Raw genomic sequence first — 16511 nt, 5'->3', positions numbered from 1 at the left:
AAACACATTTTGACTCGTCACCGACGACGCTCGCAGCGACCGCTCCCTGTGACGCTTGCCGCTCATAGAGCGAAGGATCCTGAACATCATATAGGCGCGTGGTGCGACAAAGTCGAATAGTTTAGGATTGGGAGCCCGAATTCGCTTTGCCTGGGGTGTTCGCTTTACCCGACCTTCCCCTACACCGAGCGGATGCTGCCCTTGCCCGTGTAAGGACTATTGAGAGTTGATGGGATCTAAAATGAACTAGGTTATTGGGTGAAAGCGATGGACTAAGTACTGAGCTATGGGATAAAAAAAACCGGACGCCTGCCTAATAAAACGGTATGATTATTTAAGTTATTTGCATCATGAAAACCGCCACGCTACTGCTATTTACCTAAAATTTCAGAACGTAAAATTGGATTTGTCTAACCGCAGTTAAAGAGTCACAAAACTGGATTTAAATCACAAATAAAGGCTAATAAGGGTTCAAGGCCTTAAAAAGGTTTAAATATAATAACGTAGGTATAAGTTTGGCGCAATTAAATCAAATTAAACCTAAAATGCCTTTATTATGCTTGTGCTGTATTTTTATGCACAAGACAGTGGCATACAACTTCCTGTATTTTACGTTTAGAATTCATAAAAGCAGTACAAACAGAGTCAAACGTATAAAAATGGAAAAGTGGAAAAATATACGTAAGGAACACAATGTCGTATGAGATTGTACGTCTCGAATTTACTTGTCTCTGTTAAAAACAACAAACTAGCGTTACTCGGAAAATAAAGTAAAATCTTGGATCATTTTTATGACTCATATTGTTGACAAAAAAACACGAGACTTCGTTACACCGATATCGGGTATCATTTTGTCTAGGTTTTATCTCGATTTAATACTTTGCTTTTGCGAGAAAAACAAAGTAAGTATATTTTACGGGGAGATGAATACGTAGGTAGAAATATATGAGTGCTATGAAAAATGTATATCACTAAAATGGAGTACTTAGCTCAATCAATCTAGTAAAAAGTTAAAATATTAAAATATTTATTGTTGGTCATGAGTTACAGAGGTTATACATATTTTAATTTACAACGCAGAGGCGTGCAATTGGGGACACTTAATTCTAAATAAGGTAACTTATGTAGGTACCTATATTAACGGACCTAGTATACTACCTACACATGACAAAATTGGTTAATATAACATTTTTTAGAAATAAATTATAAGTGGAAAAATTTACTGTTTTGGGTGGCAACGTTCGCAGACGTTTCTGCTTGATACAATTTTTTTTTATTCTGTTAATCAAGCAGAGATGCTGTAAAAACACTTTTCCACAAACCAATAAAAAAGTTTTCTAACAAATTCCATTAAGCATCAGTTTTGTATGTCGATTGTTAATTCCTTATTTTTTATTTTTTTTATTTAAACTTTATTGTACAAAAGAAAAACTTATCGTACAAAAGGCGGACTTAATGCCAAAAGCATTCTCTACCAGTCAACCTTAAGGCAAAGCAGAGAGATTGTTATTTAATTTATTTTTGGACAAATAACCCCACTGTTTGAAAACACTACTCACTATTCACGTTTGTCAGAGCAAAATTCCCTCCGCATTTTCCCCGTTTTATATTTACATAAATCTATCATACTAACTTTTATTACACGTGTGAGTCCCAGTCGCTTTTTTATATTCATTATGTACTAGTTAAGGTATATTAAGGATGAAAATAAAGGCTTAATTATTAATTATTATTAGGTATTTTGTGGGTACAACGAATGACGACAAAGTTTACTTTAGCTAAAATTCGATAAAACAGTAAATGGTGATGTCTATGATTGACATTTCCTCTCGCGGCGTGTAACCACGCGTGTAATGACTCGCTCATATTCAACAAGTCCTTGCCAACCTGTTGAGTTCTGACCTGCCGGAACTTTCTTTGCCACAAACTTGGCGGCTACTTTGGAAGTCTAATCGCTTTCAATGCGAACAGTCGTCATACCCATATAAGTAATACCGACATCTTTCACATAGTTATAATACAAAAATATCGCGTTACATATAATACTTTGAAAATTTGCGAAACTTATTCTTGAAATTTTGTAGAGTTCTACTAAGAAATAGTTTTTAGACAATCAACCCCTAAATGGGTCCAATTGGACGGATTTTTTTTTAATTTTTACGCCCTAAGTCGCAGGCGGAGACTAGTATATATTCCAAGTGCAAAAAGTAAAAGGTTAGAAATTCATTTTATTTCACAACGTCGTTTTCAAATGAGAGAGTAACATCGATTATACGTCGGCGGAGAGATTCGTATGACTCTTAAGATAATATTTACGAATATTTCCAGGTGTTAGATGACCCTGAGGAAGACCAGCTGTACCTGGTGTTCCAGCTGCTGGAGGGTGGGCCAGTCATCGACATACCAACCGACAACCCGCTCAGCGAAGAGCTGGCGAGGAAGTACTTCCGAGATGCTCTACTAGGGATCGAGTACTGTGAGTACTGTTAGATGAGAATCAGCTGTAGGTAGGGTAGGTCTTCCAACTGCTGGAGGGTGGACCAATCATCGACATACCAACTGACAACCCGCTCAGCGAAGAGCTGGCGAGGAAGTACTTCCGAGATGCTCTACTAGGGATCGAGTACTGTGAGTACTGTTAGATGAGAATCAGCTGTAGGTAGGGTAGGTCTTCCAACTGCTGGAGGGTGGACCAATCATCGACATACCAACTGACAACCCGCTCAGCGAAGAGCTGGCGAGGAAGTACTTCCGAGATGCTCTACTAGGGATCGAGTACTGTGAGTACTGTTAGATGAGAATCAGCTGTAGGTAGGGTAGGTCTTCCAACTGCTGGAGGGTGGACCAATCATCGACATACCAACTGACAACCCGCTCAGCGAAGAGCTGGCGAGGAAGTACTTCCGAGATGCTCTAGGGATCGAGTATTGTGAGTACAAAATTACCCCGAAAGATATTTTCATTGTCAAGATCTTTTTGAAAGTACCTGCAAGGTCCATTCCCCGACACAGAAACGTTTCATCAAAAATCTTTTTTTATAAAAACTAAGTAACAGACGAATATTTCGAAAATGTAGAATGAGGTATTTTGCCTATCTAGCCTAACACGTTACACCATGAACAATAATTATTAAACATTTTGGAGTCTGGTGGGAAGTTTGACTGAAAACCTCGAAAAATCTTTACCGCCACCAATAATTCTACTGGTTTTAAAAATTGCTCTTTTCAACAGTACACTACCAACGCATCGCCCACCGCGACATTAAGCCAGCTAACCTCCTTCTTGGCGACGGTCGGGTGCAAGTGGCGGACCTAGGTGCCTGCGGGGAGCTAGCAGATGCAGGGCTTGCCGGGGGCGTGGGGACTCCTGCCTTTAGGGCTCCTGAAGCGGCTGCACCAGCTGATCGGTATAACGGGGAGGTAAGAGCATCCAACCAAACCTTAATAGCATTGCGGCAATATACTTGACGAGGGATTGCTTCTTGCCTTGGTATGGAAGCGATTCGTGATGAAGATAGCATGTAGAAGTACATTCCAGTTGTGATAATCGACTTGCTAATCTCCTGTTAGAATAAGTGACTGATGAAACTTATTTTACAAGAATGGTGCCCACCACCTTAACCTTAGTATGGAAGAGGCTGACGACGATGAAGAATCTATTCTTCCTGGATGTATCAAGCTATTCAAACCTAGCTATAACCTATGTACTTCTTAGAGAGAAGACTGCAGTAGCTAATAAATCTCAAAATCACCTACTATAGCTACTTCACTCACGATAATCAAAGTGTGTGTGTGTGTTTAATCAATAAATTTGTGCAATTCACCCTTGGGCGCTTCACTCCAATGATTCAATAGATAAATCTCTGTCCATACATAAATCTTATGCTCCATCTCAGCTATTTCATATGGACGTTGATTATAAGAGGCTCTTCACAGCAATAAAACTTTTTTTTCCCCAGGCGGCAGACATTTGGTCGTTAGGCGTGACCCTCTACGCCATGGTGACCGGCCGCGTGCCCTGGAGCGGCTCGTGTGCCGAGATTGCTCAGCGGGCGCTCACTGACCCATTGAAGTTTCCATCACGACCGACGATTTCTGCGCCGCTGAAGGGGTTGCTATTACGTATGCTTGATAAGGACCCGGCTAGAAGAGCTACGATGCATGAAATTAAGGTAAGAAAGACCATGACAACACTAGTAATACAGTCTCACCTTCAACCAGAGCTGCTCTTACGAATGCTGGAAAAAGACCTGGCTTATATTATAAGTCAAGCTAGCTTAATATTGAGAAAGCAGCTATCTTTTACATTCCGGGTGAAGAAAAGAATCTTCTTCTGAGCAAGATTGCAAAATCGTTGGCTGCCCAGCTCAATGCTCATGGCTTTCCTGGCCGATTTAGAGAAAAATCATTTGATTCAATGCAGTCATCATCGTCATCATCTTAGCCATAAGACGTCCACTGCTGAACATAGGCCTCCCCCATGGACCTCCACACGTACCGGTTGGAAGCTACCCGCATCCAGCGTTTTCAATACAGTACTTTAATTTAATTCGTATATTTTCATGTACAGGAACACGGCTGGGTGACAAACAATGGAGCTGATCCCCTACCCTCCGAACAAGAGAACTGTCGCCTGGTGGAAGTGACAGATGAGGACATGGCGCGAGTTGTCACCTCCATCCCCAATCTGTCCACCCTCATCCTCATCAAGACCATGCTCAAGAAGCACAGCTTCCAGGTCAGTGTCCAAGGTTAACCAGCCTTTGCAACGGCGTACGCACGTGTGGCAAAGAAAAGACAGTAAATACCTATTAAACTACGAAAGATCGAAGGACTTTGGCGCTAGAAATTCAAAGCACTACCTCTGAGCTGAACACACTGATGGAAACTGTCACCTTTTCAACAATGTATTATCAACCAATGGGTCGAAGTGTATCCACCAGGGTCACAACTTCCTAAAAGTTAAGATTATAAGGTCAACAGGACAAAACATTATCAGTAGGTATTTAATAACTTCATGAATCATGTCTTATATTGCAGAATCCATTTCTCCGAAGTCGGGAAGGCAGTACATCTCGCCGCGAGTCCTCGGAAACCATCAAGGAGGCCGAGAAGCCCAAAAGGGGAGGCCTGGCGCGCTCGGGGCGATCGCTGTCGGCCCCTGGGAACTATCTTATGGACAGGTACAAATTAGTCCTTAGCAAATAATAAAATTAAGCTAGTAATAGCACCAGTGATCGACAGGGTACCAGTAACCTGACACTTCAATTTTTATGACCTTCACCAAGGAGTTTTGGCCGAAGGTTGTCAAGTTTCGGTGGTTCCGCGGCCGGCTCCCTGACACTGCGGAGTTGCGTAATGCATTGCAGCCATAATGTGATTTGTAGTGTTTAGTTTTAAAATATATTTTTATAATATGTATGCTAGTTTTAAGGTATTTATGTATGGGCCACTAGTTGCCTGAAATAATGTACCGATCTCCTATAAATACGGCAACACAGGAGTGCAACTACTGTACATGCTCGGCTTCCAGCCCTTATTTTCTTGGATAAAAATTGAAGTGTTGGATTACTGGTTCCCTGTATGTCAGTGGTGCCACTACGTTACTTCCGCTAATAAATTACAGATGAAAACCAAAGAGTAGAAATTTTTTAAAAGGATTTGAGAGTTAGACAATTTTCTGACTTCTATAGATAAGTCTATTGCTCTACTAAGCAAAGATATTAGCTAGCAAAATTGACATTTTGGCCCTTGGTAAGAATTATTCAAAGCCACTTCATAACATTATTCACTTGAAATGGAATGTTTATTCTAGCCGACAAACATCGTTCGACATCGCCCTAGAGTCAGTCCAAGAGTCCCGCGACCAGCCCCAGGACAACGAGACCAAGGACGCGGAAAACAAGATGGCCGCACGGTGATATGACAAGATGGCGGCACCGCCCGCCCCCTGCGTCCGCGCACCCGCGCAGCGCGTTAAGCATTAATGCGTGTTATTCACTAGAGGATAAAGTTTAATATCGCAAGTTAAGGCAGTGACGCTAAATGAATTCGCGTGACTTTTTTACATTATATTAAAGTTTCGGTTCTATTCGCTGCGGTGTGCGTTTGCGAACGGGTCTCAATGCTTGAGAATGGTCACCTAAGTTGACTAAAATATTAGACTTCAATGAAATTAAGGCGTTAAAAATACTTAACACATGCACACTCTGTGCTATCAAACACGCTGCAGAGTTAGTTTAGCCTGACTCTACACATAAAAAATTACGTGGGTAAAATCTTAAGGTGTCTTTAATGATTGTATAATGGGGTATTTAACTACTAGTCAAATTAGTTTCTTTTTTCGAACTCTCAAAACGATTTGCTACTATGGAATTTATATGAAACACAAGCATGTGTCGTCACGATCAAATCACCTACTCTTTATAGTTTTATACGGGATTTAAAATAGAAATATTGTCTAAAAATAACTGCTGTCTACGTTTTTCTATTAATGTTTTGGTGCTTTATTTCTTGCGTGGTGTAAAATAATTTATTTTAATTACAGTCAAATACCCTATTTTATGACATGTCTAAAAACATCAAGTTCATTTGATGTCATGGGCAATGTGTAAAAGTAGGTATTTTAATCCTCTAGTGAATAAGACGCTTTAAAAAGGAAAGTTATACAAAAAAAGAGATTTTTTAATGATATATTCATGCATTTTTTGCCTTTATAGTTTGTAGATTAATTTCTAAGTGAAGTTTCTTTAGTTTTTGTACTAAAAGCTAGAGGTGACATAAAGTGAGGTTTAGCAATTAGTAGGGGAAGCACGAAGATGATATTTTTTTATATATTATAGTATAGAAATATTGTAAATATTTTTAAACTTAAATATTTCATTCCTCGACTAGTCCCAAGGTTTTAAATGATATTGTAAATAAGGTATTTTTGCCCTTTTTGACCTAAATTAAGGACTGCAGTTCATACAATTTTCTCTAAACATGAAAACTTTTTATCTCTGGCAGCTAAAATACGTAAATGTGTAAAATAGCCATTTTTTTTATTGTTTCTAAGTACTTACATAAATAGACTTAATTTTATTGTTATATATTACATTTGTTGTTATATAGTTACATTTGCCTTATTTCACTATACTCTTATTGTAGAATACAGCTTTTTTAATTTTTTGTCAGTCACCAAAATAATTATAATAAAATTGCTCAATGCATTAAATCATGTACATATATAGCTTCATACTTAATTATTATATTCATAATCATAATGTGAAAGGTGTGCGTTAACCAAGCTGGCCTAAGTCCAAACAAAATATTTCTAACTAGGTACAGTCGCCATCAGATATATCGGAGCGGCCAAGGTGTTCACAATATCTGAACACGCGCTCTAACGCCCTGCCAATAGAGGCGTGTTCCGATATTTGTGAGCACCTTGGCCGCTCCGATATATCTGATGGCGACTGTACCTACTATATAATATTTCGAAATTCGGTTTCTGGTACAAAATGGCCAATTACATGAATGCTCAGTAAAACAAAGCTTTGAACGTTGCGCTCCAATTATTCTTTTATCTTTAATTAGAGTCTTACTTACTTCGATTCGTAATGCAGACTCTTAAGCTACGTGGTTTGTGATTGAAATGGAAAATGTTATGTAACGTTTTCATTTCAAAAGGAGTTTCACTAATAAGATTTCACTGAGCACAGATCATTCAACTACAAGGTGGAACAACTTGCGGTCATCATACATAGAGTTAGACCGAGGTAAATCTACGACGATTTTGATAGTACACGCAGTGCAAGTGTTATTTTAAACGTCAAACTTCTATGAAATTATGACGTGTAAATAACACTGCGTGTGCTATCAGACTCGTTGCAGACGTACCTCGGTCTGACTCTAGCCGCTTTCGTACTAATTTAGTATGAGAGCGCGACCTCTTATTACAGTTGCTTTCACGTTAATTATTTCACATAAATATTAAAAAAGGAAAACTGACAACAAAAAATATAAACTGAAATAGTATCCCTTTTATATACGCTAGAAACTGATATCTTTGAAATCGGTGCCAAGCCCAATATTTATAAAAGAAACGGTGAATTGATACCCTCCTTTTTTAGATTAAAAATTTAAGAAAGAACATGAACTACTATTTAGTTTACAATATAACAATACCTGCCGGGCTAGCACATGATTGGCGCGACAGTATCTCGCGGCGAGATAGACTACCCGTCTTTTTCTAACTATGTTACTATAAGAGGGACGGGTAGTCTATCTCGCCGCGAGATACTGTCGCGCCAATCATGTGCTTGGCCTACAGGTATTAAATGGTGTAGAGTGCAAGTCATTGGTATACTCTTATGTGTACCTTGCTTCGTAAAAGCTTCTCAATCCGGAGTCTATTTATTCTGTGTCATTGTGACACGTTATCACGTCAAAGCACCCGTCCCTCTTCAAGTCGTAGAACCAGAAAAGGACGAATGTTTTACGCCCGATAAAAGTTGAGACAAAAATTCCTCCTGACAAAAGAGATCCTTCGAGAACAGTAAACGTGAAGAGCAAAATTTATACGAAGGTGACGTAAAACTTCTTCTTTTGAGCTAGCGTCTTTTGAGCGTCGGCGTCTAAATAGTCAGCGCTATGGAAAATGGCGGCGCTGCACAGTTGCGCCAACGTTGCGTCGAGAAGCAGCCATAGAGTTAACTAAACGCCGATGCTCGGGAGACGCTGTGGGGTGACCCTAATAAGGCTTGTTGTTGCATCAAGTCAAATATTTGATTGCGTCACATATACTTGAAACTTTTAATATAGCATAATGCTCTTGGCGAGTTTCTTATACAGATATTGATTTAACCCACAGTCTTGGGGGAATGATAATAACAAAGGTACGGTTAAGTTATGTCCAATATCGAAATACATGACATAAGTACTTGAACAAAAACTTTTAATATAAATTTATATCGTTTACTTTCTAATGTACCTATATCATTAACAGGCAATAAAAATAAACATAACGAATACCTAAAACTAGCAACGGAAAGCGTAAAACTGGCCTCAGCACTCGTAGTGCTTGAAAATGGTGACCCAAACGTTACGAAATGTATTGCGGGAGTGACTAAAAATACGTGAGCTAACCTTGTTAGTTTCATATATGTGGCATTATCTATGAAAAGGAACCTTATTGTCGATGGCGCTTACGCAGCACAGCGTCGCGCGGCATTGTATTTATATCGGAGCATCGTTAATAATGGCGTAAGCGCCATCGACAATAAGGTCCCTTTTCATAGGTAACGTCACATATGTGTATGATGGTGGTCAAAATCGTGGGTTCAAACCTCGGTTGTGCTGTATAGAGGGGAAAAATCATTCTCGAATAAAAAAGGGAAAAATTACAAAAAGTCGGTCAAAATCCTTATTGACAGACAAATTATTAAACCGTAAAATTAGTTTAATTTTAATTAGTCTAAAGTACATATATGCGTCCCATAGCTCATTAAATTTGATTAATAAAACATCTAACTAAAGAAAATATTGTGGCTATACCACCATAATAAAGGAAAAATCTACTTGAACAACAACGAAAGAACCGCAAACTTTTCTTATATAACCCATCGAGTACCCATTTCAACCCTTATATCTTCCTCTTATTTCTTTTTTACTGTTCACTTTTGTTTACTATGCCTTTGAGTAGTCTCCCGAAAGTAATCAAGGAACTGGTCCGCTACGTTAACGCACACAACAACTTATACAGTTAATGAGAAAAGAAAGGGAATAAAAGCAATTTCTTTTTTTGTGTGAAGATACTTACAAAGCGTCACAGTGTACTTATGAAAACCGTAGAATACAAAGAATACATTTTATTTAATTGTGCTCGCCTGATAACAAACATCATTTCAAGCGAAGCAAGATGATTAATTTCAATATAATTTTGTGTAAAAAATAAACCATTTTTAACCCTTTGAACGCTACGCCTATATCGTGTGCGGCGCATCATATTATAATTATTGTCGGAATGAACGAACGTTGATATTGTGCTGTTGTTGCTGCGCGCGTCATCTGATACCTTAGGCGGTAAAGGGTAAAGTACTGTATCATAAATACACTATGATACTAATAAACCCTTAAATTTAGAAATTATGGCACCCACTTAATTATAAAATATCGTATCTCACTGACCAATTCCGTTTACAAGCGAGCTTTAATCAGCGGGCCTAAAATGGTTGCGGTCTCACCGTCTGTCATCGTCTCTCTAACGAGGAGCTTCGTCAGGAGCCACAGAGCCACTCGCGTTAGCTGGCAGACTGCGACCGGATACTGTGATGGGAGTGTCGTTACATGATAGACGATGATAGGGCAACCATCATATCCGTATTGTATCGAATACTACGCGACAGGGTCCCACAACGCAGCCACTTTCATTTCCTTCTTTAATGTAAGTGTATTTAGAACTTTGTGCAAGTAAAGTGCGGGGCGAACGAAAATATGGTTTTTGGTATCGATGTTTTATTTTGCCGAAGGATATCTTGAAAAACGTATCCGTTTCCCCTTTTTTTGGCTCTGTAACCAACACTTACACGTATTTTTCGCGTTGAATGCTAAAACTATAAGCAACTGCTGCTTTGTCGATAAAGAGAACAAATAAAAAAACACAGACTGTCCTTTCCCTGACTTTGCTTGCACACGACCCATTAGTCCGATCCGAGCTTAGATTAGATCAGTTTTAAGCTAGCGTCAGCCAAAAATACTATTATGATTGAAATTGATTTTTACAAGCTTTTATTTAGTTTCACCTGACCGTTGTCTGTCGGTCTGTAATCAAATCTTGCAAGTTAAATTTGATCCACTTCCCGGTTTCCGATTGAGCTGAAATTTTGCATGCATGTATAAATCAGATGACAATGCAATATTATGGTACCATTGAGCTGATCTGATGATGGAGACAGGAGGTGGCAATAGGAACTCTGTGATGAAACAGCGCAACCTAATTGTGTTTGGGGTTTTTAGAATTGTCTCGATGAGTATTAGTTGTCTGTCGTAAGAAAAGTACACTCAGCGATAAAAGGTTGTACCAAAAATGAAATTTTTGCCAAAAACTTATTTTTATTAACTTTTTAACTATCATTAAGTTATTACTAGTATCATTTTTAACTAGTGAGACTTAGACATTTACCACTGAACTGGCAAATGCGCATTCGGTCTGCCAGTAGGGCCGTCTTAAACTATGCTGGGGCCCCTGGGCACTTAAGAATTTGGGGCCCTATAGGAAAGTAAAGAAAGCTAATTAAACTAACATTTTTCTACTATGATCTTATATTTATTATAGGTAATCAAATATACTGTTACTGTCTGTCCTTCGGGGCCCCCTGAGGATGGGGGCCATGGGCACGGGCCCCGTGCGCCCTTATGGTACTTAAAGACGGTACTGTCTGCCAGAAACACCATTACAGAGATAATTACAATTACAAAATATACAACAAAGGCGAATTTATCTATCTCTTCCAGAGTAGGTTGTTTATGTTAAATAATCCTTCGTAATACCTCAGAGGGCAGGAAAGAAAACAATACCGTAACTATGTGGGTGTCACGTAACGCAACACATTACTTCCTATTACATTTATATTATATCACTTATTAATATACGTCGACCTGTTTGTCATGGCATAGGTAATATTCTTTTTATACGTTATACTCGTTCACGCAAAAGAAAAGAATATAAATTCACCAGTATGATAAAAATATTTATTGAAATTGGAAAAGCTTTGATAGATTAGTTGGTACAGCGGTGGGCCGAGCTTGGGGAAACATGCTTTCGTATGTCTGTCGAGTCACGTCTGGATGGGATTAGCTCAGGGCCGGGACAAGTGACGTTCTAGAAGACAGGTCTATGCTCAGCAGTGGGCGATAAATGGCCGATATAATGATGATGATGTCTGTCCGCTTGTTTTCCTCTGCCGCATTAATTCCTAACCGATTCTCACAAATTTTTATAAACAGATTCGATATTTAAATAGGATTTTAATCGGTTTTTGAAAATGGCGGAATAATAGAGTTAGACCAAGATAAGTCTGCAGCGATTTTGATAGCACACGCAGTGCAAGTGTTATTTATACGTCATAATTTCATAGAACATTGACGTTTAACTTGACACTTGCACTGCGAGTGCTATTAAAATCGCTGCAGACTTGTCTTGGTCTAACTCTACCTACATTTATTCGGTTTTAAGCGACAGACTCGAGACGCAGACTTACAAAGCCGCTAGTTACTTAAACTAACTAATACGTTGCAATTGTTAATGCTTAGTCTATTTTATTTTTCAATTTTATGAAACAAATTACAATACTGCTTGGAATTATTATATAAAGTTACGCATTATTATATAATGTTCATGAATGCAAACGTTTCTAAATAGCCTTCTATCTTCTATTTACCAGAAGCAAGACTAAACGAATTACCTCTCGGTATTTAGCCCTCGAAATGTTACGGCAGAACATTGCTTACATTCGGCCCTTCAGTTACAAACAAACAGGCGGTCGTCCTATTCGCAACGGCCATAATATAAGCTGTATCGTCCTACACGTAGAACATAGGCCCCAATCAAGTTTGGACTCTTTGTCAATATGACAGAGTTAAATTTAAGCTGGCAATTTTATTAAATCCAACCGTCAGAAAGATATCACAGAAATAATAGAATACATCCTCCGTTCCAAAGAACCTAGCCATGAGACAATCTTTTATATAATAATACCAACGGAAGCTTAAGTAAAATAATGTAGTAATGTAATGTGTAGTCAAATAATTTAGTTTCCGACCCATTTCGTACCTTCATACTTTTGTCACGGAGACAATAGTTATTTACGATACAAGTGTGGAAAAGAGGAAATTCGAAACCAGTGGCGTTAAGTTAAAACACGACCGAAGGGAGTGTTATAAATCGACACGAGTTGCGAATTATTCACACGTGTATCGTACAACGTTTTACAGCACATATGGCCCTCTAATCTTTCGACATACGCACGGAAAGTGCTCTTTCCCGCACTAGTTCGAGAAAGTATTTAACTGTGCCTTTATTTATACGTGTGCTTGAGGAATCAGCAATGAAGTCACAGTTTTGTCTTAGACAACTTTAGTTGTATCTCTCAACTCTAATATAAAACCAAAGCAGCATAATCTCTATGAAATGATATTTACTTACTTACTGCCGCGGCGCAGCGACCCGAAGTGGATCTTGGCCTCTGACACTAAGGAACGCCATGCTTCTCTGTCTAGTGCCGTTTCTGTCCAATCGACGGCATCGATGAATAGATAATCTCTATAGATAATAAAATCAAAGAGCTTACTTATACTGGTTTGTAGGTACTCCGTGTCTTGTTATTTCTGTAATGACATTCCAGTCCGGCCGCTCCGACATCAAAGGCACGAATTAGTTGCTCACTGCGGTGCCGAACTTGTAACTACGTCGGAGGCGTTACAGGCTCACTGCGGCACCGAACTTGTAACTACGTCGGAGGCGTTACAGGCTCACTGCGGCACCGAACTTGTAACTACGTCGGAGGCGTTACAGGCTCACTGCGGCACCGAACTTGTAACTACGTCGGAGGCGTTACAGGCTCACTGCGGCACCGAACTTGTAACTACGTCGGAGGCGTTACAGGCTCACTGCGGCACCGAACTTGTAACTACATCGTAGTTACAGAAATGTGTAGGGTAGTTCTTTATTTATTTACGAAGGCTTCTATCAAAACGAGGGCATACGGGAAAGTTGTACAGTCAGAAAATCTATTAGCTTAGCACCCCTGCATTCAAATATGTATAATAGTTTTGCTGACTGTACACAAGTGCCTAATTTTCATTTAAAATTTTCTTGCAAACAAAAATAGCTAAGGAAAGCTTAGAAATTATTTTGACAGCGGTTTTACAAAAAGTACCTTATACCAACGGATTTACGGGTAGAATGGATGGCAGTTTATTATTTATGTACTTATATCAAAATATATATAAATATATATACCTGCACTCAAAAGATTGGGTCTAGGGCCACGCAAATACCATTTTAGCTCAAATTGATTTATAAATAGGTATTATACTTTACACAGTGACTCAAAATTGGTACTACTCTTGTACTACAATATGAGAAGATTCGGTAAATGTTTTGTTGCTAACATGAACACGGATTGCATAACAAACATTGGAAATATACAACATACAGACGATATAACCACTACAAAAGCAAAACTACAATATACTTCAACGAATATTTGTATAAGTACTAACCACTCTCTACAGATTTCGATTTGCCAATATTCCGAACCAAATGTCTCTATAAACACAAAAATGTTACTGAGAAAAGACAAATATCAACGTGTCCAATATACTATGTATTTTATACCTACGTAATCTGGTAAACAGTATTCGAATGCTGTTTTTATACCAATAAATAGACGTAGGAACAGAAGCTAATATTATACGGGGGCATACAACAACCTTTCCACAATGTATTTGTACACTTAGGAGAACAAACCATTGATGCTATTTACTAAGTGCTGGCAAACATCTACTTACAGTAGCAGACGTAAACGGGCGTAATGTTCAAAATGATCTGGACACATTACTGTCAAAAGAAATTAAGCATTTGCCAATACAAACAGCAACACTCTTAACTGTCCATCGGTGGACCTTATTCCCTATGTAATAAGGTTTACGACCTGTCAGTTAACAGTGTGGGCGGTGGTACATGTGCGTATGGAGAAGGCACTACTACACACTTTTAAAGTTAACGAGTTTCATTAATTTTGAAGCTCAAAATGCTTCGTTAAAAAAAAAAGCACAAAAAATAACCCTCAAATAAGTCTTGTCAAAAGATAAAGATAATGATAAAGATAAAAAATTAAAAATCAATTTATTCAAGTAGGATCTGTTGGATCGCTTTTGCATCGTCAATGTCTACATTTTATGCTAAACATGCACAGTTACAATAAAATTAATTAAAAGGAGTCAATAAAATAGAAGGAAATGTCAAGAAAATCGCAAATAACAATAAATACATTACAATTTGGAAATGATGAAACGAAAGTTACCTACTTAATAACAAAAATTACCTATTCTAACAATTAAGCCCCGAACTTTTCCCTGCCTTGCCCAAACATTCCAAATGAAGTACTTTGCTAACGGAACTTTAAAATTACATTCTTGATGCATATCTATTTAACATTTAAAAAGCTCTATGTTATATTTTATTGGATAATTTTATATTAAAACCTAGCATATAGATTTTTCACGTTTAATTTTATTGTCTTCTCATTTCTTAAAATATAATAAAACATTTTTGGCAGACGCAGCTTAGGTTATATTTCCTTGCAAGCGAATGGTCCAAATATTTTAAAATTGCCTTTCCACGTTGTGATAGAGATTTAGACGTGTCGCTTTTAATATTGACATTATATTATTATATATTACTTATATATAATTATTAATTATTACTTGTACATAGTCGTATAAGGTTTTTGAAATTGACTTTGTAACTTAGCTTCGTTATTAAGTTGCGTATTTAATAGATCTGAAAACTGTAATAGAAAGTGGAAAGTTAAAAAGGTTATAATTTACCTAAATATGTTCGTAGTTCATAGGCTGAAGTGTTCCCATACCATCTGGCAGAGGACGTGCTTGTTTGCCACCGTGATGGTATAAAAAAACTAAACCAAATTACAGTCCGTGGGCCAGATTCGGATTCGTATGGAAAATTCCATGGAAGTTAATCCATTTTCATTGCTTGCGACTGTATCAATGAATAGAAAACCCTTTTTTAACTTTCCACAGTATTGGAATTTTTTACTTTATCCTCAAATCTCAAATAGAGCACAATACGCATTTAAATCTACTTTAAAAAATCCAAATAAGCTTTTTTTGGCAATTTGATAATGTAATAGAATAATGTATTTTATTCAGTTATTTTTTAAATCGAAAGTCGAAAAATAAATGAAAATTTTATCTCAATATTTTGTTTTAATAATATCTTACCTGATCCTTTTGCAGAATCAAATTTAGGTAGATATTTATTTAAAATAGAACAGTAAGTCAAAAGCATAGAGAAATAACTGAGCATAGAGTGCTCACTCCGTACAGACTGATGACTACGAAAATAACCCTCGTTTTGGTAAGAAAATTGATGTATGGAGTGAGCACTCTATACATACTTATTTCTCTATGGCCAACAATAACTCTTTGCAAATATAGACATAATATCCCTATTAGAGAATGCTTACCCTATCATTGACGACTCTACCCTAAGCCTTCTATTGTGTGAATGATTAATGTGAAACATAGGCAACTGAACAGGGTACGGGTGCCAATAAACGTCCGTTTACTGTACACGTGTAACGGTAGTAATTAATTTACAACCCCTAACATAATACGGGGCTGGGAGGTGACAGTAGATTGAGGAAGATAGATTCGAACCAAGCTAACTCTGCACAGACTACGATGACAGAGTATGCATAGGAGTGCCATAATCATCAGATTACT

The 16511-nt window shown here is 37.9% G+C and overlaps 2 protein-coding genes across 2 annotated transcripts in view; one reads left to right on the top strand and one right to left on the bottom strand.

Moving 5' to 3' along the window:
* Positions 1 to 7069, top strand: part of LOC134799936 (calcium/calmodulin-dependent protein kinase kinase 2) — a 209608-nt gene extending 202539 nt beyond the window's left edge. The window contains exons 7-12 of the mRNA XM_063772374.1: positions 2329 to 2476; positions 3232 to 3419; positions 3959 to 4171; positions 4570 to 4737; positions 5040 to 5182; positions 5815 to 7069. Of these exons, the coding sequence (XP_063628444.1) occupies positions 2329 to 2476; positions 3232 to 3419; positions 3959 to 4171; positions 4570 to 4737; positions 5040 to 5182; positions 5815 to 5920 (966 nt within the window). The 3' untranslated portion in view covers positions 5921 to 7069. The remainder of the gene's footprint in view (positions 1 to 2328; positions 2477 to 3231; positions 3420 to 3958; positions 4172 to 4569; positions 4738 to 5039; positions 5183 to 5814) is intronic.
* The window catches only part of LOC134799904 (2-methoxy-6-polyprenyl-1,4-benzoquinol methylase, mitochondrial), a 98720-nt gene that overhangs the window by 2530 nt on the left and 79679 nt on the right, over positions 1 to 16511 (bottom strand). The window lies entirely within an intron of this gene.

The sequence above is a fragment of the Cydia splendana genome, chromosome 19, assembly GCF_910591565.1.
Source record: "Cydia splendana chromosome 19, ilCydSple1.2, whole genome shotgun sequence".
In the NCBI taxonomy this organism is placed as follows: Eukaryota; Metazoa; Arthropoda; class Insecta; order Lepidoptera; family Tortricidae; genus Cydia; species Cydia splendana.
This window is presented reverse-complemented; position numbering and strand designations above follow the sequence as displayed.